At 52.2% G+C, this 23,096-nt stretch overlaps 1 protein-coding gene across 1 annotated transcript in view; it reads left to right on the top strand.

Annotated features, from left to right (window-relative positions):
* ADAM33 (ADAM metallopeptidase domain 33) overlaps positions 1-23,096 on the top strand; it is a 45,759-nt gene that overhangs the window by 20,486 nt on the left and 2,177 nt on the right. The window contains exons 4-22 of the mRNA XM_062574935.1: positions 3,085-3,160; positions 5,269-5,345; positions 6,497-6,683; positions 7,134-7,199; positions 7,739-7,810; positions 8,350-8,516; positions 8,670-8,754; positions 9,514-9,656; positions 12,659-12,836; positions 13,246-13,335; positions 13,729-13,924; positions 14,923-15,031; positions 15,788-15,992; positions 17,537-17,614; positions 18,588-18,696; positions 19,132-19,279; positions 20,484-20,574; positions 22,056-22,301; positions 22,927-23,090. Coding sequence (XP_062430919.1) covers positions 3,085-3,160; positions 5,269-5,345; positions 6,497-6,683; positions 7,134-7,199; positions 7,739-7,810; positions 8,350-8,516; positions 8,670-8,754; positions 9,514-9,656; positions 12,659-12,836; positions 13,246-13,335; positions 13,729-13,924; positions 14,923-15,031; positions 15,788-15,992; positions 17,537-17,614; positions 18,588-18,696; positions 19,132-19,279; positions 20,484-20,574; positions 22,056-22,301; positions 22,927-23,090 — 2,487 coding nt within the window. The remainder of the gene's footprint in view (positions 1-3,084; positions 3,161-5,268; positions 5,346-6,496; positions 6,684-7,133; positions 7,200-7,738; positions 7,811-8,349; positions 8,517-8,669; positions 8,755-9,513; positions 9,657-12,658; positions 12,837-13,245; positions 13,336-13,728; positions 13,925-14,922; positions 15,032-15,787; positions 15,993-17,536; positions 17,615-18,587; positions 18,697-19,131; positions 19,280-20,483; positions 20,575-22,055; positions 22,302-22,926; positions 23,091-23,096) is intronic.

The following is a 23,096-nucleotide window of genomic DNA, read 5'->3' on the forward strand; positions in this document are numbered from 1 at the left end:
CCATGCATAGAGGTTGTCTGCTGGGGAGACCAAGACAGCTGTGGCTGTCTGCACTGCTTTCTTGTGCTAGCTAACAGGGCTGTGTTGGCCCTGTTTAGCTCATGGGCAAGTGATAGACCTTAAGTCTTCTTTCCCCAGGGTATTGGAGAGATGGTTGTCATCCAAAACCCATCCTTGCCTGTGTCTTCTAACAAGGCCTTGCCTTGTGCAGAAATAGGAGTCGCCGCATTTCCTTCCTGCCCTTCCTTCCCTGAGGCTCTTGGTCCTTTGCCTGCCCTGGAGAAGACATCTCTGAGCCGTTCTGGGACTTGCTGTGCCCCCTATTATAGGATCGACTCAACCCTCCCTGCTCCCCCTGTTTCCCAACCACAGTCCAGAGGCATTCGCAGCTCCACTGTCCTCGGCTGACTTGTCCCCATCTCGCATGGGCAGCCGCCCTTCCGCCCCCGCGCTGGCTGGGTGGCTGTCTCGGCGGGTTGGCCGACAGCCTTTCCGCCCCAGGCACCTCTGTATTTAACAGCGCAGAGCTGGAGCAGCGCCCAGGACGCTCCATTGCTGGGCAGAGCAGCTTGGCGCGTGCTCTCCGCACGCGGGATGTGGGAGAGGAGCCACAGGACCCAGTCCGAGCTCCTGTGTTATTTCCCTGGGGTAATGGGACTTACTGGTGCTTGGCCATGGCTGAGCTCACGGGACTCACTGGGCAAGGGGTTGGTGGACTTGGAAACCAGGCAGGAGCCCACAAGGACATTTTTGGGGCAAACTGGTTGCAAAATAGTAACCAAAAGGGGAGAGAGCCTGAGGCTATTCTGGGGGTGGGTGCTTAGTTTATTTTCTTCTATTGCAGAATAAAATTACTGGGATGAGGCCAAAACTCATGTATTGAGGGCCAGACTGTCACCAAGGATAAACCCAACCCTGCTTTGTTCTTCCTGTGGGATCTAACCACTTGATCAAGATGGGGAGCCTTGAGTCTGCAAAGAGCTGTCTCTCCGGATGGTAGAGACCCCTGTATGCGTGCTCTGCTCTCCTCCTAGGACCCAGCTGTAGGTCATGGCAGGGTGTCCATCACTGTGGCATCTGCACGGTAGTGCAGATGGACGGGCAGCCCCTGAGCACATCCATTCATCAGATGCAAACACTACTCTGGCTCTTCTTCACACTCTATTTTGCTTCCTGATTTTCATCACCCATTGGAGCAGCAGGAAGCGATTTATCAGTGCTGGGCTGGAGCTGTGTCGGTGGAAGCGCCCTGGGGCTGGCCTTGCTGAGAGATCGCTTGCAGCTGTGGGAAAACCATCCTGGCCAAAGCAAGCAGGGTGAAGATGGAGGGGTGCAGATTTTGCTACCAGCAGCAGCCTGAGCTTGATCTTCCTCAGAACTGGCTCTGGTTTTGAGGTCCCTGCCCTGTCGCTGAAGCAAGTGCCAGGAGCGTTGCCCTCATGGCGCCCTTCTGTGCGGTGAGTGAGGCTAAGTGGCGTTCCCAAGGCTGGACGGAGTGGTGTGTCAGAGGCTCCCAATTTCGCGTGCCCTTGGCTGAAGCACTGAGCATGGGGCCAACCGTTTCTTCTCCAGGCAGGGCTCTTTCCCTTAGGGACTTCAGCTTGGTGTTGGGTTCAAATGTTGCTTTTTCGTGGCAGGGCAGAAGGAGACTTGGCAGGGGCGAGGGTCTTTGTGGCTTGTCCCAGTGGGACCTTGGTCCTTTATGGAGAAGCTTTTGCCAGCCCTGGCTGCTCGTCCTCAGTCGTGGCAAGGCATGACTCTGCCATGTCCAGGCCCTCTGATCACTGGTGGGCAGTTGGGCCGCGTTCATGCAATCTCCTCCCTGATATGCTTGCCAAATCCTGCCTGGCCAGCTATGCTGTCCGAGGCTGTTGAAACCCCAGGCAGTCCCTTCCTTGCTGAGATGGAAAGGAGGGGCCCAGCCCAGCCTTTCAAATGGCTGGAGGTGTCTCCCCTTTCCCCCCAACCCCAGCTATTTTCTCTGTGGTGGATGCCCCAACCTCTATCGTCGTATCTGGGCCCGCACTGGGAGCTCTGACGTGTTGTCTGGGCCAGAGAGCACCAGCACACAGAGGGGTTGCGGAAGGTGAAGGGGACTTTGGAAAGGAGTGGGAGGTTGTGATTCATCACTCATCCTCTGTGCGCGTCTCTTTGCTTGAGCCTGCGGCATTGGAGCCAGGCGGTGGGCCAAGCGCTGGTACTGCTTGCTGCCCTACTCCATTTAGGGTTGCCCAGGGGCCAACAGGGCTGCAGTCACTGCTGTCCAGCCTGTCCTGGTCCCTTATGGGCCACGGGCAATGGAGGGAAGTAGAAGAAAGAGGAGATTCAGCAGCCTTCTTGCGTCTTGCAGCAATGTGCCGTGCTGACCTAGGGAGAATCTGGGCAAGGGGAATGCTGCCAAGTCTGGGTACCCTCTGCTCAGGATAGGTGAAGTGCAAGTTTCCCCTGCCTCAATTTCCCTTTCCTTGAGGCCATCCTCCTGTCTCGATGCCTGCATCTGTGCAGGAGCGGGCTGGCGTGGGTGCGAGTGTGCTGTGTGGCGTGGATGGTGTTTCACCCTGCTTCGGAGGGCGGTTGGTGGGGCAGCTGTTCTCCCAGCCCAGTGCACGCGGCTTGGAGCAGCCCACGGCGCCACTGGTTGGGTCCAGCACTGACGCGGCGCTGGCAGCTGAGCTGTCGGCTCAGCTTTCCTGGAGGAGAGGGACGCTTCGGCACCTGCTTGGCCGGGAAGCTCTGTGCTCTTGCGAGGACTGCCTGCCAGGAGGGGCGGGGAGAGGCAGCGAAGGGGGACCGTGCGTCCGGCCCAGCCACCACCATCGCAATGCCTGGGAAGGGTGGGGAGAGATGCTCCGGCAGGAGATGTGCTGCAAACGCTGCCTTGGGATGCATCTTGGGTTGGCAAGTCCTCTGTCCTTGCAGGCTTCACCCCTGGACTGCTGGGCACCGCAGGGCCGTTCTGTAGCGTTGCTGCCCAGGGTGCTTGGCCCCACTTCCCCCCCCCCCCCAGCTGCCAGTTCCCAGCTCTCTGCTGGATGCCAGGAGCAGCCCAGGCAGTTCTCACCCTTCTCCTTCCTCTCTCCGCAGGCTGCTGTCACCAGACTACACTGAGACGCACTATGCTGAGGATGGGCAGCCCGTGACAGTTGCTCCTAACTACACGGTGGGTGCCAGGGGAGGGTGGCGTCAGGCAGTGCCGGGGCAGTGTTTGCCCCGTGCGTTGTTCCCTGCAGCTGAAACCTGCCTGTTGAAGCCTTTCCTCCCGCTGCAGAGCGTTTGTCACTTCCACCTCTGTGGGGCACAGAGGCTGCCGCATGTCCCATATCCCATCTCCTGCTCTGAGAAGGAGGGAAATAATATTTTTGGGGGTGCCTTGGATGCCCCTCTTGTTCCTGGTGACAGGCACAGATGCCCAAAGCGGTAGTGTTGCCCAGTGGTTAGAGAGTGGGTGCACTAGACACGTTAGCTGTGTCTAGTTTGCTTAGGGGTGTCATCTCAGGAGGCGTAAATCAGAGGAGCTCCACCAAAATCCAGCAAAGTCTAGCAGTTATACCTCTGGACCCTCCTTCCTGATCTCCTTCCTCCAGAGCTCTATCACATGGGTATTTCAAGCTGGCTGAGTTACCTCATGGGGGAAGAAAGGTGCTCAGAGAGGGCAGGTGTCTTGCTGGGGAGCCCAGCTTTGATTCCCTGCTCTGATTTAGCAAGTCACATAGGTCTAGGCTTTCTCAAGTCCCAGGCCTGTTACCAGGCTGACAGGCACCAGACAGACCCTACCAGTGCGGAGTCTGGCGTGCTCAGTGCACCAGGGTGGGCTCAGACCCAGCTCAGCAGGCTCTCAGGGCTTTCAGAGCATAACCTGCCTCTGTGTCATGCTGCGGCAGCCTGAGGCTCGCTGGAAAAGCAGAGACGCTGCCTTTCTTGGGGTGAGCTGGTGCCCAGATGTGCTGCAGCTGCAGGACTGATGATGTGGGGCAGGAGGGGGTCAGACCGCTGGGCTGGTGCAGCAGGATCCTGTGGTTTCCTCAGGGAGGAAGTAGAGGAGGAGTCCTGCTCGTCCCCTGATGGCTTCCTTCCCACAGAGGTGCCATATTAGGTGATGCTGGGGGTATTTCTCCCTTCCCATGTTTTACCTCTGGCCCCCAAAACCACTGATCAGCTTTAATTATAGCTGCTTTTTGCAGGTAGATCATCTTCTCGGAACTCAGCACCACATGCTCCTTCCTTTGCTGAGGCTGGGGCAGCTCAGCGCCTCAGGTCCTCCCTAGAAACCACACTTGAGCATCACTGTCATAGAAACTTAAAGCACGTGGCAAAGTCTGTCACCCCTGAGGCTGGTTTAGCAGCAGCAGCAGTGGGACCCAGGGGTCCTGGCAGCCAGGCTCTTGCTTTCATCTCTGTACCGGATGATGGCTGCGGGGGAGGACTGACAGTCAAGAACCTGGAAACCTGCTTGATGTGAATGCCAGAGGGACCAAGAATGACCAGAAGGTCCAGACTTGTGTCTCAGCTCTCCTTTGCCTGTAGGTTTTGGGGCCACGGAGATGGGCAGACCAAGGTCTGCTGGATGTGGCTTATATTTTCTGCAGCAGCAAAACTGATCAGAGAGGCCCTGTTGTGCCACGTTGCAGCTCCGTGTCCCCTCAGTGGCATCAGAGAAGCTGTGCATCAAACCCGTGCTGTAAAACGATCCAGGTTGAAGGCAAAACCTCGCTGCGAGGGAGGTGACATGTTTTCCCTGGCAGCGTCGCTGATGCATGCTGCGGGAGGAATGAGAGCAGCACGCGGCTGCCTGTATCTCTTGGCCGAGATGCAGCACCTAGGGATATAAATGCAGAGCGCAGAGGGCAGCGCCTGCGCCAGGGCTGCTCTCGCCTCCCCTGCCCCATCCTGTCACTCAGCAGGCCTTGAGCATCTCTTGCTTTCTCTGCCGTCCCCCTCTTCCTGCTATTTTTCTCCCTTCCAGCATGCACAGCCCGGTGAAAGGGTTGTCCGTGTCCTCAGTTGAACTGCCGGAGGAGACAGCATCCTGGCTCCGTCCCTTCCTTTCCCCAGTTCAGAACAACACTTGCCTGTCTGTAAAATGCTCAGAGATGGGAGTCATGCGGCCTTAAGGACAAGGCATGCAGCTCTGCCCAGCCCAGGGTACTGTGAGGCATTTATTTAGGGGGCAAGGGAGATTTCTGCCCCGTGGTTTGAGAGAGCAGAGAGGAAGGACACTGGTTCTGCCTGAAGGTTTGTAATGGATAGTATCTATTGCCTTTCTCCCAGGACCACTGCTACTACCATGGACGTGTCCGCGGGTACCGGAGCTCCTGGGTTGTCCTCAGCACCTGCTCAGGAATAAGGTAGGGAGCAACCATGGGACAGGGAGGCATGCAACACCAAGCGGGAGGCTCCCAGCTGCTGGTCTCGCAAGCCAAAGGGACTGTATGGCCGTGGGCAGGTAGAGGGCTGGATCTGGCAGCCCTCTTCTTTCCAGTTATCCTCTTCTGATAAACCACCTGGCACCAAGAGTAGCAAGGAAAGCCCAAAAAGCTCAAACGGAGGCAGTGCATCTGACAAGCCTGACTGCATCCCTTCCTTGCACCAGGGACTGTTCACTCAGTGAGCGCTGGATGGTTTGCGTGACTGATTTTTTTTTTTTTCTGTCGCTTCTCTTCCCCAATCCTTCGGATTGACCCTGGGTGTAGGATGGAGGAGCAACGGTAGCATCTGAATCCCGGTTGTGTCCCTTGGGGTCCATTTTGCCCAGGAGGTCTCCCTCCACAAAGTTTGGGGTGATGATCAGCCAGGTGGATAGAGACGATCTCCTGGCACTCCTGAGCTCCCTCCATGTAGCCCAGCTTGGCCCTAGACAGATCATCCCTGAAGAGCGAACCCTGCAGGATTTTAATCACTAAACTAGCTGCAGTTGTGGCTCCAGGAGTCCTGACTTCCAGCATGCAGAGGAGATGCCCAGCTGGCTACTTGCCTGGCATTTCTCTGCGGGTTGCTCAGCGTGTGCAGGATGCTCAATGTAATCCAGCTGCGGAAGTAGTGAGACCCTGTACCACATGGTTGGATGCTCCAGAACTGAGCTTTGCTGTAAACTAAGGGGCTCTCTTCCTGCTGGTGTCTCACTCACTCTCTGAGGAAGGGTTTAGAAATACCCCAGGGAGGTCCCCTTTGCACTTACAGGGCTCTGCAGCTGCAGGTCAAGGGCTGCGTTTCCCAGCTCAGTGGAGGAAATGGAGAAGGAAAGATGCAGTCATGATCTGAGCTAATAGAGGCAATGTTGCATTCAAGTGATCTTACAAACATAGAGGTTTTAGTGCTGAGGGTACACTAGTACCAAGGGTTGCAGTCACAGGGGCACCTCTCTCTCTCCTCTGCCCCACCCTGAGTACCAACCAACCCTGAGGTGTAACCCGTTTGTGAGGCCTCAGCAAGGGCTGGGGGAGCCGGAGTAAAAGAGCAACAGGAACCATTCAGGGCTTGCTCTCCTCTTCATTGCCAGGGGCCTGATTGTAGTGAACAGCAATGACAGCTATTACCTGAAACCCCTGGGAGCCCCAGAGCCAGGGCATCACATCATCTACCGAGCAGAGCACTTGCCTGTCAAAGGTGGGACCTGTGGCCACAGCGAAGACTTTGGCAGCAGCATAGCCGATATTACTCGCTTCTTCAAGCCAGCGCATTACCGGGTAAATCCCTTGGTCTTTCACTCATAGGAGGAACACAGGGCTGGGATCGGTCCCTCCATGCCCCTGCTAAATACATTATGCTGCCCTGGGTGGGATTAGATTGTGTGGGTTGTGTTTGGGCAGGCGATCTCAACGGGAACACCTAGGAGATGTGGGTGGGGGACCAATGCTGGATGATACGGTGTGGGAGCCCGTAGACGTGTTTGAATGCAGCATCTCAACAAGTCCTTACCAGGGAACTGGCCTTGGATTCCTGGTCCTGGGCTGACATTGGGAATTGCACCATAGCGCCCCCCTTGCCCCCCACCAAATTTTACTTGTCTTCTCATGCCTCAGTTTCTACCCTTAACCATCCTTCCTGGGCAGGACTGCCATGTCTGAGGTGCCTAGGATACCCAGTGGCCCAGGCTGCCTACTGCTTCCCTCCTGTGAACCCTGTCTGTCTTGCAGATAAAGAGAGATGCCTGGAGGACCATGAAGTACATGGAGCTCTTCATTGTTGCTGATCACACACTGGTGAGCTTCAGAGGGACAGAAACATGGTCCTTTGCAGATAAGCCAGAATCCCTCTCTTTCTCCCTCTCCACTTTTCATCTGACAATCTTCACCAGGTTGCTGATAACCATCAGCAGCACCATTAATGGCTGCGCTTTCCAAGCTTCATGAGTGTAGCATGTCTAGGATATGTCCAGCACAAGACAGGACTTGGTATGGATGTGCCAGCTCATGTTGCCTCTAGGAGGCTGTGTTGCCTTGGAGGCTGTGTTTTTCCCAAAGTCACTGGAAATCACGCCTTGTCACATCCTGATAGCTCTGGGTGTCCTCCTCCCTGGTTCTGTTGCACAAATGAGAGAGATGCTGCTGTAGCTTAACAATGAAGTGTCAGGTCTCCAGCGGTTTTCGCTCTCCCATTGCACACCATCTGCCAGTGACAATCCCCTTTATCCTGTTCTCTGCACCACCGGTCCCCCCGCAGCCTGGCATGAGGGGAAACGTGGGGCTGAAAGCATCAAACTTGGATTGCAACCTCCTTCCTTGGACCCATTTTTTTGCAGTTCAGGAACCAGAATCTCAACCTGGGCCACACCAAGCAGCGCATCATTGAGATTGCAAACTACGTAGACAAGGTAAGGGCCAGGGAGAGGGACCAGCCCATCGCTTTTGTCATTCCCTCTGCATGGGAAAGCACCCGAGGGGCCTGTTCCTGTGTCACTGATGCTAGGAGTTTAGATGATGGTTATAAGCACAGTGGAAAATGAGTTGCATCAGCTGAGCTGTAGCAGTGAAGTGAGTGCCAGCTCTTTGCCTGGCCCAGGTACATGTCCAGCTGTTACTTCCATGACCATGATTAAAGCCAGCACCCTCGACATGCAGCCACAATTTAGGTGTGCACAGGAGGTGCATAAGCACCTGGGTGGCAGCTTGTTGTGCTACCATCGCTGGCTCATGTGCCCACACTTTTGTTTGTAGAACTCATGTTTGTAGGTGGACTGGGGAGAAGTGTGTCCCTGAGTCATCCAGAGAAAGCATGGGGATCTACCAGCGGAAACAGTGCTTTTGCTCACTGGGCCCCGAAGACCAGGGCACCGTGGTGGTGATGGGGGAGCATAACGAAGTGCTGTAAATGCCAGTCCCTGTCCCCTCCATCCCTGTCTCCTTCCTGCAGTTTTACAGGTCACTGAATATCAAGGTGGCCTTGATCGGCCTGGAGGTGTGGACAGAGCGGGACCAGTGCACTGTGACTAGTGATGCCAATGCCACACTCTGGTCCTTCCTGCAGTGGAGGAGGGCGCTGAGGTCTCGGAAGAAGCATGACAACGCCCAGCTGCTGACGTGAGCACCCTTGTGGACCTGGGGTTGGTAGGGCAGGGAGCTCCCAGCCCAGCCCAGGGTCTCCGCAGAGCCCAGTGCCCCCACAGGTGCTCATTGCCCTGTCTGGAGGCGCTAATCGCCATCCGCTCTCCTTTCCGGTACACGTCTGGACAGCGGGAAGACGTTCAGGGGGACAACCATCGGCATGGCCCCACTGGAGGGGATGTGCAGCCCAGATAACTCTGGAGGCGTCAGCGTGGTAAGGGAGGCATGGGAGTCTCTGCTGATCTTCCCAGGTTGGGGACCCCATTACCACCCCATCTTGTTTGCTGGTAAAGAGGACCAGCTGTGCTGCGTTGCAACAGAGATGCAGGTGCAGTCCCTTAACCCTCTTAGATGTTGGCTATGCAATTAGGAGGAGGGTGAGAAAAGGCCAGTATAAAGCTCTTCTGGCCCATGTACACCCTCCAGCTGGAGCTAGTGGCAGCATCAGGATCTCTTGAATTGGAAGTTGCTCCTGACCCCTCATATTGAATACTCCCTGCTTATTCCCTGCTTGTGCAGGGTTTTGTTTTTCTTCTTGCACCCTTGTGGGGTGACAGCAGGATAGTGGTGTGGGGTACTGTGGTTTATGGTCTCCAGGCTGTGTGCCTCTGAGGCCTCAGAGTTTTTGGTAGTTGGCTCCAGCAGTAGATCTTCCCAGAAATCTATCGTTGCCTCTTCTTTTGTCCTCTGAGCTCTCCAGGCCTATTCCTAGCTTGGTCCTGCACCAAGCTGATCACAGAGCAAAAATGCTGACGCTTGTGGGGAGCTTCATGTGGACTTTCAGGGAGGCCAAACCCCGCTTCTGCACTAAACTCTGTTTCGTCCCTCCCCCCGCCCTAAGCCCGTGGGATTCAGCTGTGAACCCAGGAGTACTGTGGTCCCTCTGTCTTGTGCTCCCAACCCAGCCTTGTGGGGAGGTTGTCCCTCTCCACTCCCTGGCTGCATTTCTGACGCAGCCCCCCATCCTGCGCAGGACCACTCGGAGCAGCCCATCGGAGCAGCCGCCACCATGGCCCATGAAATCGGCCACAATTTCGGCATGAGCCATGACAGCCAGGGCTGCTGTGTGGAGGCCACTCCTGAGCAAGGCGGCTGTGTCATGGCAGCAGCTACCGGGTAAGAGACAGGGTGATGATGGGAATGGGATATGGGGAACATGGCCTCAAGCTCTCGAGCAAAATCCAGATGCCATTTCCAGATGTGCAGGCTGGGGAGCGGAAAGGGGGAACCTGTCCTGCAGATGCTCTTTTGTGTGTGTGGCTCCACATTGCAAAGGGGAAGCTGGTTGGTTGCCTTCCTCCCCGCTTTCCCTGCATGTTCTGCTTCTCCAGAGCAGGCAGAGGTCAAGAGGAGCTTGCAATTCTCATCCCTCCCTGGCAAAACATGCAGAGAAAAGATAACAGCATGTCTGTGAACTCCTGCCTTGCTCAGGAGGAACGGACCACTCTGGAGGTCTTTGAAGGAGAGCAGAGCAGCTAGGAGAGGACAAGGGAGGAAGGGAGGACAGAGGAAGGCAGTGTTTGGTTTCCAGCTCGCTCTCTGAGCAGCCCCAACCCTAGGAAGAGCCAGGGACGGAGGTGAATGGCTTTCATCTGGTTGACATGTTACATGGCCTGTTTCTCGCCAGCAGTACTGCTTTGCTGCTCGGCTGTTTGTACGGTGGGATATTGTGCAGGCTGCTGGGGAACCCAAGGCCTTTCCTGTGCTAATCCACACCCTGATGAAATTACTATTCACTTGTAAACCTGGAGGACGAAGGAGTCCCCAGTCCGCAGCCAGGCTGTGGCTGTGCTGGTGGGGAAGCCCTGCATTGCAGGGCTAAGGTGAGATGAGCTCATGTTCCCTGCAGCCAGCCTCATTAAAGTCCAGGTGCAGGATGCTCCAGATTAGCAGTATCTAACTTTCACGTTCTCCAGCATCTCCCTCACCCCCAGTTTGCTTTGATTTACTTTTACCCCTTAATTCAGCTCAGAACTATATGAAATTTGTCTAACTGGCACCACTTCCCCTTCCAAGGCCATTCCCCCATCTGGTTTTCCATCTCCTGATGATACGATTGTCCCAGATTTCCCTGCATTGCAGAAGAGCAGCGATTTATTCCCTGTTCTTTGAACCCGCCTGGTCAGTGAGTTAATAAATAACAGTCAATAATCGTAATTCTGTTTTGCTTTGGGGAACTGCCTGACCTAATCTGTTCTCTGTGACAGATTTGGATGTCCTGGCTGTTAGAACAGGGTTTAGGTGGCTTCTGATGGGGAAAAGTGCCTGCTTTCCAGGAAGACGTAGCTGATTGTTTGTTTAGGTATGGAAAACCCAAATTTTCCTGCCCTCATCCATTTGAGTTGGATACCCTGGAAGAAAGCAGTATACCACATGCTGTAGTTCAGCTGTGCTGTGCCCCTGCTTACCTCTGCAGGCAAAGCTTTCTGACTAGACATCCCCCTGCAATGCCTTGCTTCTCCTCCTGGAGAAGATGAACTGTGCAGGGTGACGGGAGATGCTGCCTAGTCCAAGAGACTGTCTGGGAAAAGAAGTGGCATGTGAATAGCCTGGCTCCATTTTCAAATGGATAATGTGCTTTTCAGTCCAAATATTTCTCAAAAAAAAAAAACTTTTTTCTTTTCTTTTCTTTCTTTTCTTTTTTCTTTTTTTCTTCTTTTGCTAAAATGTTTTTCCCCACAAGGTTGGGAAACACGTTTTGAATTATCTTTAGTCTGCCCCTATTTACATGTTCATGTACCAATTTGTGGACTTATTTACTTGCTCACTCTCTGATAGCTTGTATGCACCTGCATTTTTCCTACAGCTCGAGAAGTTTCTCTCAGACTGCAAAATTACTTCAGAAAAAGCCCTCTGGCATATGTCAAAAATAGGACATCCTAATCTCAAAATCTTTTCAGCAATATGAGGAAACGAAAACAACACTGAAACTGAGAGCAGTGCATACATTTCTACCATCTGCTTCCTCCTTTATAATGCATCATGCAAAAAGCTCCACAAACTTATGCAAAATTAAGGAAGAACTGTTCTCAGAATTTCTCAAAAAAATCACCGATTTCTGTCCAGCTGCTTAGTTGAAAGATCAGTTGGGCTGTTGAAATGGCTATATATGTAGTGTGTACTGATTTATTGTTGTTGTTGTTTTTTGTTTTATTGTTGCTCAAGCCTTGTTAATTATTTAATACAACCATTTCTTTGTTTCTTTTTTCTGTATTTTTTTAAAGGATTTTTGTCTGTCTCAGCCTTTGTGGCATTTAAATAGTCCCAGAAAGGTATTTCCCATCACCAGTTCAGCAATGACAAACGTGTATATAGCAGACAGCCTGGGCAAATAGTCCCTGTAACATAGAGACTGACCTTGTGGTTAGAGTGGAGGGGATCTGCAGCATCCTGGACGTAGGCATGGAGGTGATGCTAGGGACCCCCATCTCAAACTGGCAGAGCCTGTCCCCCCAACATGTCCCAGCAGGGGATAGAGCAGCTGTACACTTGTCTTTGGCTTGGGACTGCAGCTGTGTGGGGATGCCAGGTCCATGTCGCAGATCCTTAGAGTTATGGATATCTAATCCCAAGGATTTCTCTAAGATTATATACATAGGAAGACCAACATGCTAATTTCCATGTGCCCATAATTTTCCTACTGAAATACCTTTGAAAAAGAAAACCGTGGCAATTTGCCTTTTTCCTTTTAAAAAGGCTCTGTTTTCCAGTATTGTCACATTTGGAGCTGTACCTTTGGCTGCAGTTTGAATGACTCCAAACTTCAGGCTTTTGGGTTCAGATCATTGGGATGTCCAAGAGATTTCCTGCTGGGTGTTCAATCTCTGTGGGGTGGTGTATAGCAACCCTGCTTGTCCAGTCAATCCCATTCTGGAAAATGCTTGGATTTGGTGTAGTTTTCTGTTTTTTTCTGTCTGATGCTTGGCTATGTGGGTTTGGGGTGGACAATGTTAGCAGCATCAACCAATCTGGCTGATGATGGCTTCTACTCTGGTGTTTGGAAGGAGTTGTACTAGTTTCCTCATGTCACTATTTCCAAGCTTTATTTGTGATTTTTCCATCTTTTCCTAGTAATGGTTGCCCCAGTTCCCATCTCTCCCCATCTCTCCTCTGCACAGACATCCCTTCCCTCGTGTGTTCAGCTCCTGCAGCAAGAGGCAGCTGGAGAACTACTTCCAGAAGGGAGGTGGCATGTGTCTCTTCAACTTGCCTGACACCAAGGACTTGGTGGTTGGCCGGAAATGTGGCAATGGCTTTCTGGAAGATGGAGAAGATTGTGACTGTGGGGAGGTGGAGGTATGGTCCTGGGCACTGCATCTCTTTTCTAAAGAGGCTTTTGCAGCTTGGCTCTCAGCTACTTGCAGGGAGCCAGGCAGGAGGAGGGCATCCCATGTGGAGAGACTTATTTCCAGCAAGAATGGGTTGGCTGGTCATGGGACCTCAGAGAAATCTCCACTGGAAACTCCATCCCAAGGGCCTTTTTCAGTCCTACATTCCTAAATCCTGTTAGCTGGGGCTGGCTCTCTACTTGGCTTTGCCCTGAGTACTCATTTCTTTCTTACTCCCCCGTGCCTCAGTTTCCCCTTTTAGGAAAGTGAGAATAATAATGCTGTGCTTGATGAAGGAGCCAGAGGGAGCCACGGGACTCGGCTAGGGAAAGGAAAGGGACAGGCTTGCTGACTGTGGTGGTTTCTTCTCTCCACAGGAGTGTACCAACCCATGCTGCAACGCGCACAACTGCACCCTGAAGATAGGGGCCCAGTGTGCCCACGGTGACTGCTGCCAGAACTGCAGGGTAACTCACTCCTGCTTTTCCCACCCGCTCACCCGCCTGTGAGGTGTGGGTTCTTCGGGCCGAGGAGGGGAATACGGCCCCCACTGTCACCCTGGAACTCATCATGTCCTTGTCCCTCCACAGGCCCTGAGTTCAGCACCTCTAGGGCCAAATGGGAAGGTTTATCCATGAACATGCATTCTCTGGAGATTCTCTGCTGGCTGCTCTTGTGACTGGTGTCCAGCCCCAGGAATCCCCCTTTACATAGGGATCCACCTTGGGAGTCCCTTCTAGTCCCGTAGGGAACTGTACTCATGACTTCTGACCCTGGGCTGTGCTGGGAGACAGTGCCAGTCCTGGCTTAGCATGTTTACTGCTGTTTGATACTGATACGTCTCTCTCTTCCTCTGGTAGCTAAAGGTGGCTGGGACCATCTGCAGGGAAGCGGCAGGATCTTGTGACCTCCCTGAGTACTGCACGGGTGCCTCACCTTACTGTCCAGCCAATGTCTACCTGCTGGATGGCTCCTCCTGTGCCTATGGCGAGGCTTACTGCAACAACGGCATGTGCATGACCCACCACCAGCAGTGCATCCAGCTCTGGGGACCGGGTAAGCATGCTGGACCCCAAGCCCTGCCCCCTTGCAGCTCTTCCGTGGAGCAGGAGACACATCGGGTCTCAATGCCGTGTCTGCGCTTGGGGAAGGGCTGAGGTTCCCCTGCCTGTGGAGCTGGAGCACGGTGGATGGACTGTGTGTGCTGTCTCGCTCGGGGCTGGGAGCCTGCGTCTGTGAGGCTGGCGCAGTGGGGCAGCAGGGCTCTGGACATGGTGTGTGCACACTTACAGGTGCTCGGTCCTGCGCTGTGCACAGCCCACCCACACGTATTGCAGCGCACGGCCTCCATGCTGCATACAGCACGCGTGCTACGTATGGCTCCAATGCTGCCTATAGGCCCATAGGTGATATAGTTCATGTGCTGCATATGACCTGCACTTTGCACGCAGCTACACACGCTGCCTACGGCCCCCACTCTGCATTTGGCCCATAGGCTGCTGCATTAGGGCTCATGTGCTGCTTACAGCCCCACGCTGCGTTTGGCCCCCAGGCTGCACGCAGCCCCCGTGCTACATAGGGCCATATGCAGCATATGCTCACATACTGCGTATGGCTTGTGCACAGCCTGCAGAGTCCCCACGTACACGCGCTCAACACTCTGCTCACTCCCCATATACACACACCTCTCACCGCTCACACCCCACGCAGTGCGCACAGCTCTCCGGGTCCCAGTTGGCACAGTGACACTGCCACCTCCTGGGGCCAGTGCTATGCTATGACCCTCTGCAGGAGAGCTGCAGCAGGCAACGATGGGGAAAGCCTCACCCAGGGCTGAAATCCTCCACAAGCCCCTCCACAGGAGATTCCTCCACGAGATTCACCCCTATTGCGCTGTTCTGTGTCACACCTACAGCAGTAGTGCTCCAGGAAAACTTGTGTGATGTTTTCTGCATGAGCTTTCAGACACTCTTCTTAATTTCAGTATTTCTACCTTCTCCCTCCTGGCTACTTTTCTGGACTGCTGGTTATGCTGGATTTCTTCCTTCCTGCAGGTGCCTGGCCAGCCCCTGATGCCTGCTTCCAGGATGTGAACATGGCTGGCAACACGTATGGCAACTGTGGCAAAGACAGCCAAGGGCGCTACGTAAAATGTGAGAAGAGGTGAGTGCCACACCCAGCATCGACACCTGCAGGTGCCCCATCTCCTCCTCCTGCACCCACAGCCCCCAGTGCTCTCCCCCGTTTCCCAACCAGCGATGCCAGGACCGAACTCTAAAGTCCCAGCTTCAAGCCTCGGACCAGCTCCATTTTGAACCTGAGAAAGCTGCCAGGTCTTTCCTAGGCTCAGTCCTTGTCACCGCAGGGAGGTTGTTCCACCAAGTACCATATCCCACTCCAACCCAAAGGGAAAATCAACAAAGACAGTGGGAGATACTATTTAGGGAATGCATCAACAATCCTGTCCCCTGTGCCCCCAGCATCCACTGGGATGTTAGAGGGGAAATCCCTGCCTGTTCCCTCCAGCATCTCTCTATGCTGTCCCTGAATTTGTCAAAGCCCTTTCTAAACCTGCTGAGACTCTGCCTTCACAACCTCCTATGGCAATAAATTCAGAGAAAAGTGAGCCAGCAGGCACAGAGGCCTGGGGTAACGGGCTGTTGAGTATGCAGTGCCCCTTGGCTGTGTGCTGTGAAGCCAGGAGCAACTTTCCTGAGGCCATATGGCATGTATGAGACCAAGGGATCAGCCTCTTGGGACAGTGCTGGGATACCAGGAGCCTTTCTGTAAAACACAGCTCCGTGCACCTGATGATACCCACATCTCCTACCACGTCTCCTGCGCTCACCTCAGCTCCACAGGAAGGGGCAGCATACAGCGGGCAGGCCCCTTCCTTCACACCTGTGCCTCTCCTTCTAGAGACGCTATGTGTGGCAAGATCCAGTGCCAGAGCTCAGCAAAGAAACCCCAGGGGACCAACACAGTCTCCATTGACACCACCATCCGATTTAATGGGCGAGAAGTGAAGTGCCGGGGCACGTACATGTACACTGCGAAGGATGATGAGGAAGACCTCTCAGACCCTGGCCTGGTGATGACGGGGACGAAATGTGGAGATGGGATGGTGAGTACCTCTTGCTAGATTTGGAGTCTGAGGGTGGGCTGGCGGTGCAGGGGAAATTGGCTCCTTGGCCTCTCGGCCCAGTTCTGACTTCATTGCTTGACAGCAGGGCCACAGGAGACGGTTTTACTGATGCTTGTAGGTAAATCCCAAATCAGAGGTCCCTGCTGGTTGGAGGTCAAGTGTTTTTGGGGAGATTCTCTCTTTGGCAATGATAGTGAAAACCACTGATTTACCAGTTCAGCAGGGAAACAATAAATAATAATTACAAATAATATCAGTCCTGATTGGATCCAAGCAATTTTCTTCCTTTTGAACTGAAATTAAACTCCCTAAGAGTTTCATCTTGTTCTCTGGACTGTTTCCTTGGGAGTATTTTCCACCGAGCATGGATAGGAAAGACAAGGAAGATGACATTCTTGTTTCCCAAGGGTGGAGGGATGCCACAGGTCCCTGGGGATAGAGCAGCACATGGAGTGTGGGAACCCAGGTTAAATTCCCTGTATCTAGGGAGATGAACCCTCATGAGGATTCCTCAGCTGAGGCATTCTAAATGGTACCAGATGCCTGTGTGTGGGCAACTGAATCCCTCTTTTTGTCTCAGTGCTTATTTAACTATGTAATACAATGTAAGACAACCCAGCAAAATAGGTGCCTGCCTATTTTGGACTTTATGGATGATGCTAGAGAGGATGTGTTGGAGGTGCCCATAAGCAGATAAGAGGCCTGTGTGCCCTCAGTCAGGCTGTGTGCCCTAACCTAAGCCAGGGTAAACAGGGATGCTACAGCTGGGCTTGTGAGTCTAGGTCCAAAATGTTGCTCTTGCATACAAACTTACTGGTAAAATCCAAGCAATTCAGTGGATAAAATGTTTCCCAAGGGAAAATTGTGTTAGGAATCAATAGGGTAGTTCCAAGTAGATGCTGCTAGCTAAGCATCTAAGTCTCTGCTAGCAGATGCTGCTAGCTAAGCAAAAGTATCTTCTACACTCACTGCATTCCTCAATACTTTAGAGAGGGGTCAGTTTGTCTGAGAAATGGCAGAGGCTTTGTAGATGACACAGCAGCAGGGCTGCAGGCAAAACAGAGCTGCCTAGGGAGGTATGGTCTTTGCTATTTGGCATTTTAATTGGGAAATTTTCATCCCAGTTTAGGATGAAAGGCCAAAACATTGACATTTTCATGAGAAAGGATGCCCATTTTTGAAGAGCCAAAGTAGGCTCTCTTTTGGCTTCTGCCTGCCTGTTAGGGGCAGATGGGAAATGCCTTCTCTAGGAGCTGCCAGGTGAGTTGTCAGGGGAGGGAGGTGGGAACTAGGTTGGCTGTTGTCTGGTGGGCTGGCATGGACCGAGCATGGCAGAGGTTTCTTAGGGTATACTGAAAATTGGAGTGAAATCAATGCATTGGTCTGGAATAATATGATTTAACCAACATACATTTTTCAAGGGACAGTGTCATTTCAGAAGACTCCTGTCTGTGAAGCCAGGAGATCACTGTTCTCTCTTTCTCGGGCCTTTTTCTAACCTTGGCTTCTTTGATCTCTCTCAGGTTTGCAAAGATCGCCGGTGCCAGAATGCCTCCCTTTTTGAGCTGGAAAAGTGTGTTTCCCAGTGCAACGGCCATGGGGTGAGTTACTATCTGAGACCTACAGCAGGGTCCTGAGATGAGCTCAGATTCTTAAGCAAAACTAAACATTTCCCGCAGGGATGAGTCTTGCAATGCAGCAGCACCTGCTTTCCATAACTATCACATTCATGTCAGCTGTGGGTAAGACTGAGCTGAGATCTTTGCTATCTGTGTCCAAGTTGGAGAAGATTGTTCTTGATGTAAGGACCATCTGCAAAATTTGAATCAGTGTTTTCTCTGAACTGGAGAGTGTTCAGAGCTCAGAGCAGATGCCTGTTCCCTCTGAGAGCAAAACAATAGTTGGAAACACTACTGGGACTGCAGAGAAACAGGGAAGTGGTTCAGAGAATAGAAAGAATTGCTATTGTCCAAAGCTTAAAGCCTACTAAGATTTGACCTCTGCAGACAAGGATTACTTAGGTCCTGAACTCAGACTTTGTCATATAAGGCAACAACAAAATGCTGCAGAAAATTACAGTGGGATTATATATAAGGAGGTCCTAGGCAGGACACCCAAATTTACCCTTGCATTTTGCTCAGCATTGTTGAGGCTTCAGGTTTGTATTCTCTGCTTTATGAAAGGTATGGATTACTGGGAAAGACTCCAAGGGGAAGATGCAGTGTCTAACAAACTTCCGGCCTTCCAAGAAGTATTCAGGCGTTGGGCTTGTTTAGTCAAGTAGTGTGAAAACTGAGGGTATAAGATGCTTGTCTTTAAAGGTTTCTGCAAAGAGCAGGGAAATAAATGTTTCATCAAAAGAATGTCTCCATACATTGCAGTTGCAGCTCTGAAGGCAGCATAGACATGATCCATCTGATGTTCAAGGGAAGGATGTTGGCAGGGATTAAGCTCCTTCTGCGTCTCCAGCCCAGATTCCTCCCGTTGGCCTTCTGATCTCATCCCTGCTGTATGGATCATAGTTTTCATATGTGTCATTGCCCTTCATAGTCTCCAACCCTCCTTTTCCCATAGGTCTGCAACAGCAACAAGAACTGCCACTGCAGTGCTGGCTGGGCTCCCCCGTACTGCGAGAAGCCGGGTTTGGGTGGCAGTGTGGACAGTGGCCCTGTGCAGCATGACAGTGAGTCCTGATTTCTCATTAACGTGATGCAAGTGGCTGAGGTGGTTGGGGAGCGGCCAGTGCCTTGTGAGGCTGGGCTGGAGCAATGCCACAAAGACAGGGAGATGGAGCGATAACGCTGTCAACAGCTTTGTTCCCAGATGTGCTGGGTCTGGCGTGATCAGGCAGACTGGCAGACTGTGCCCAGCTTCACTCATTTGGTGGCTACCAATTGGTATCAGAGGCCACTGGAGAGAGGTGTTTACTTCCTGCTTTTGAAGGTGTGCTCAGCAGATATCTCCAGCCTGAGTGGCCAGGAGCAGGCAAAGGGATTGCTATTTGCATTAAGCTGTGCAGTAGAGCTGAGCCTTGCTTTGCAGTTAGCCAGTGCTGAGGCAAACGCTCAGGCTGACAGCCCTCCCAGCCTTGTGCTCATCTCTGTGCTTTTCTTGCTAGATCATGAAGCCATCCTAATAACCCTTCTGCTCATCTTCCTGCTCTTCCTCCCGGCACTGGCACTGAGCGTCTACTTCTGGTACCGTCGAGAGAACTCACTCCTGAATAAATGGATAAAGGAGATGAGGAGAAACCATGAGACATACAGGTGAGCAATGTGTCCTGAATCCCTTCTCTCTTGAGGACCCAGTGAGACCCTTCAATCTTGTTTTCTTGCCACTGGCAGAATGCAGCTTGATAGGAATGATTGTGGGGAATTGGAAGGGATGTGCCAGACCTGTTTCAATCTGGTATGAACTCAGGGAAGTTACAGACACAGCAGAGAGCTCTCCATTGTCCACGGTCATGAGATACTTAGGAGAAACACAAGGTCTTACAGTGTCCAGATCTGACTTCTGGAAGTTGTCAGAGGATTCTCTGCTCCCAGTAGCTCCAGTCCTTAGAGGAGGTATTACCAAAACAAGTTACCTTGGGGCCAGTTTGGAAGGCCACCTGTGCTCCCATGGTGCCATGGCAAAGCTGCAAAGCCCTCTTGGGGCAGAAACGTGGAAGAACATAATGCAAGGACCTCATGCTGTTTGAGGATGGCAGGACATTTTACCTTGAATGTGAGCTGTCTAACCCCATTGGAAGGGCAGCTGGTCTCGGCTGGCTTCATGCGCTTGTATTGGCAAGCTAGTGTGTGTCCATCCTGGGTCTAATCCACTGGTTTACTGTAAAGCAAATGTTTTAGTACCCTGCAAATGGTGAACTGGGAGAACATACTTGGATTTGAGATCTGACAGCATTGGTTCACTTACTGATATCCTGAGTGTGTATGGAGGAGCTTAGACATAATTTGAGATCAAAAGAGCTTTTCACAGGGATAGGCTGAAGCTTTCAGTTCCTTCACGAGCAGAGGACAAGAGTGATCTATCAGGGACAACAGAATTGTAGAGAGTGATGAGGAAGGTGGTCTGGTACTGAGGAGCCAGCTTGCCATCTGTTCCTAGCAGACTGCAAGAGCTGGAATAGCTCTAAATGAGCTCTGCATTTAGATATTCTTATTTTTTCCTTCTCCTCACCTCTTGTTTCTTGTGTATATGTGCAGACGCATATATCTCAGAGCCCCTGCAAGCATTTGAGGAAAAAAAGCTCAGAAATAAATAAGCCTCCTCTTTTTATATCACAAGCAACTTCAAAAATGCCACCATACTCTCACAATTTCAAAGCAGACTTATAGCTAACCTAGCACTACAAGACATTTGCCTATCCATAAATGGGGACATGATATCTCTGTTGTGCACTATTTTGGGTGGCAAAAAGGGCTGTGTTATTTTATCATCTGTGATTTATGTTGTGATCCTGGGCAGGAACAAAGCTGTCAATCGGAAGGCAAGCAGTGGCCATTCCAAAGCTGCTTTCACCTTACGAGACATTTCCACTTCTAGTCACACTAATAAAGTAAGTGATAACTCGCCGTCCACTTTTGATTTCTTTTTTGTGGACTGATAATTTTGAGTGATGTCATCTTTGCTAGCAACTGGTGCTGATTTGTGCATATATGTCTATGCTGTGAGCAAAGAGGCTTTCAGGCCAGGTGGCCTAAGGTCATCACACCTGTGACTACAGCTTGGGCGCAAAAGCTACTTTGCTCATGGCTTTCAGGGTGACTGAGATTTATAAGCTACAGATTGGGGATAAAGGTCTTGGTTCTGTGTGTCTATATGGTGATACTAACCCCCAGCCAGCTGTGTACTTGCCTACAATGTTCAGGATTCAGTTGTTTGGGCCACATTTTGGTCAAAGGTCGACTTTTCACCTGGATTTCCCTAGGATTTCCTTAGGATTGTGACTGCAGGGGTGTATTCTGCTTTGCATTACACAGAGCTGAATCTATCAAAAGTACACTGGAGTCAGGTGTATAAAATCAGCTGCCCTGAGTTAAGATACGAGTCCACAGTGCAGTTTGCTGTGCTCTTGTTCGCCAGTGCAAACACTCCTGCTGTGCCCTCTGATCACGAATGACACATGGCACAAACTGGCGTAGGCAACCCTGAGCAGGCTGAGTTTCAGAGGTGGCATGGCTGAGTAGGGTGCAGTGATGGCCTGGACAGCTACTCTGAGTCGGATCTGAGTAATATTGATGCCAACTGCGCTGCCTCCAGGCTCTGAGCTGCGATGTGCTGTGTGGACCTGGCAGCTCAGCCACGGTCCCAGCACGTGCAGTGTGGCCGTACGCTGAGTTTTCCCACCCGTGGAAGGCAGGCTCCCAGCCCTTTGTAATGCAGAACAAATAAAAGCTGTGTGCTCCCAAATGCAACGCAAAGCCCCTTGCAATGTCCCTGCAGCTCTGCCTTTGGGCTGTATTATGCACCGTGGCACCTTCCCTGACAAAAGGGAGTTTTCTGAGCTCTGCCTGCTCAGAAAGACCCTGGCGAAGATTTCACCTCTTCTAGGAGCCTGCACAGGGAAATTGCCACATCACTATGGCAAAGTTTAGCAGAGGCTCTGTGATCCCATGAAGGCAGATGGTTTGCTCTTGGCTGTTAGAACTCTGGTAATCTTCGGATAGATTGGCAGAGAGCAGAAGGAAGGCAGAGCAGTGTTTTTGAGCATGGCCGCAGCAGCTGAGAGCAGGGCAGAAAGGATGATTTCTCCCATCTTAGCAATTGGTCAGTGTGGTGGAAATCTAGGGTGGATTGACCAGCTGTCCCTGCGCTAGATCTCGTGAGCCCTCCCTGGGTACCTTGCTCCTCTCTGTCTGCTCTGCGTTCACTTTGGGGCAGGATAGCGAAAGATCAGTCCCAGAAAGTGGAATAAATACCCAGTCCTTCTCCTGTGACTCCCTAGTACCCAGACCATAAGGGGACTTCTGCTTTCCAGCACCCAGGAAAACGCACCTAATGTTTTTCTCTGTGCTTTTACACTTCTCGTCCCTGCAGGCAACACGGGCTGCGTTCCCCCACAAACCCAGAGCTCACCAGAACGGCTCCCAGCCTATCAACATCGTCCACCCGCTTCGCCCGGCTCCCCGCTCCATCCCTCAGTCTCCGAGAGACCAGAAGCCTGTTAGGCCACCTCCCCCAGTCAGCAAATCTCCTGCCATCCCCTCCAAAGTAGTTATCTCTCACGCTAAGCTGCCGCCTCCGAAGAAACCTCTCCCTTGCAGTCCTGTGAGGACTCCGCTGGTGAGCTTTGCTGTCTGGCCATGGTTCCCCATTGGGCTTGGAAGAATTCCCTGATTTTGGCTGCCACCTACTTCCTGCAGAGTAACGGCTTGCCACAAATTCAGCACAATTAAACGTCCAGCCAACATAGCTTGGCTCTTGGTGATCAGACACCCCACATAAAAGCAGAGGGTGCTCTGGGCTGTTTCTGTTTTATTGTTTTAGCTCCTGCACCAAAAGCTTATTTTTTTTCCTTCCAAATGTCCTGAGTGTGATCCTTTTTAGATGACACCATTTGGTGGCTCATGGCTCTGCAATGCTGAGGACTTGTGTATGCACCAAAAAGTGTGCATTCCATCCCAGTCTTGCCTCTGGGAACCTTAGGGATGTGGGCACCTATGGCTCTTTTGTGGAGTTGTTGGGCACTATTAAGGGGCTGTCATGCCACTCTAAGAGACAGGTCTGTTGCAAAAATGAAGAAAATGCAGTAGATAACGAGAGTGTTTTCAGGAAGTTTGTGTACTGGCAATGTGTTGTTCCATGTTTTGAAGCATTTCAGCTCTGTGGCAGGGGGGAGGAGGTTGTAGGTGGTTATTGGATGTTTCTCAAAGCATATTGTCTCTTCCCATGCACTTTTTGATCCCAGATTGTCCCCAAGCATCATCCCCCCTGTCGGCCGCTGCCTGGAAGTCCGCTCTTGGCCAAAGAGCTGCTTCCTGCACACAGGCAGACCCTACTGGTCATGGTCCCTCCTACCAACTTCAAGGCATCAGGCACAAGCACCACGAGCCGCTCCACAAGGCCGTTCAAGTAAGT

This window comes from Rhea pennata, chromosome 4 (genome assembly GCF_028389875.1).
Source record: "Rhea pennata isolate bPtePen1 chromosome 4, bPtePen1.pri, whole genome shotgun sequence".
In the NCBI taxonomy this organism is placed as follows: domain Eukaryota; kingdom Metazoa; phylum Chordata; class Aves; order Rheiformes; family Rheidae; genus Rhea; species Rhea pennata.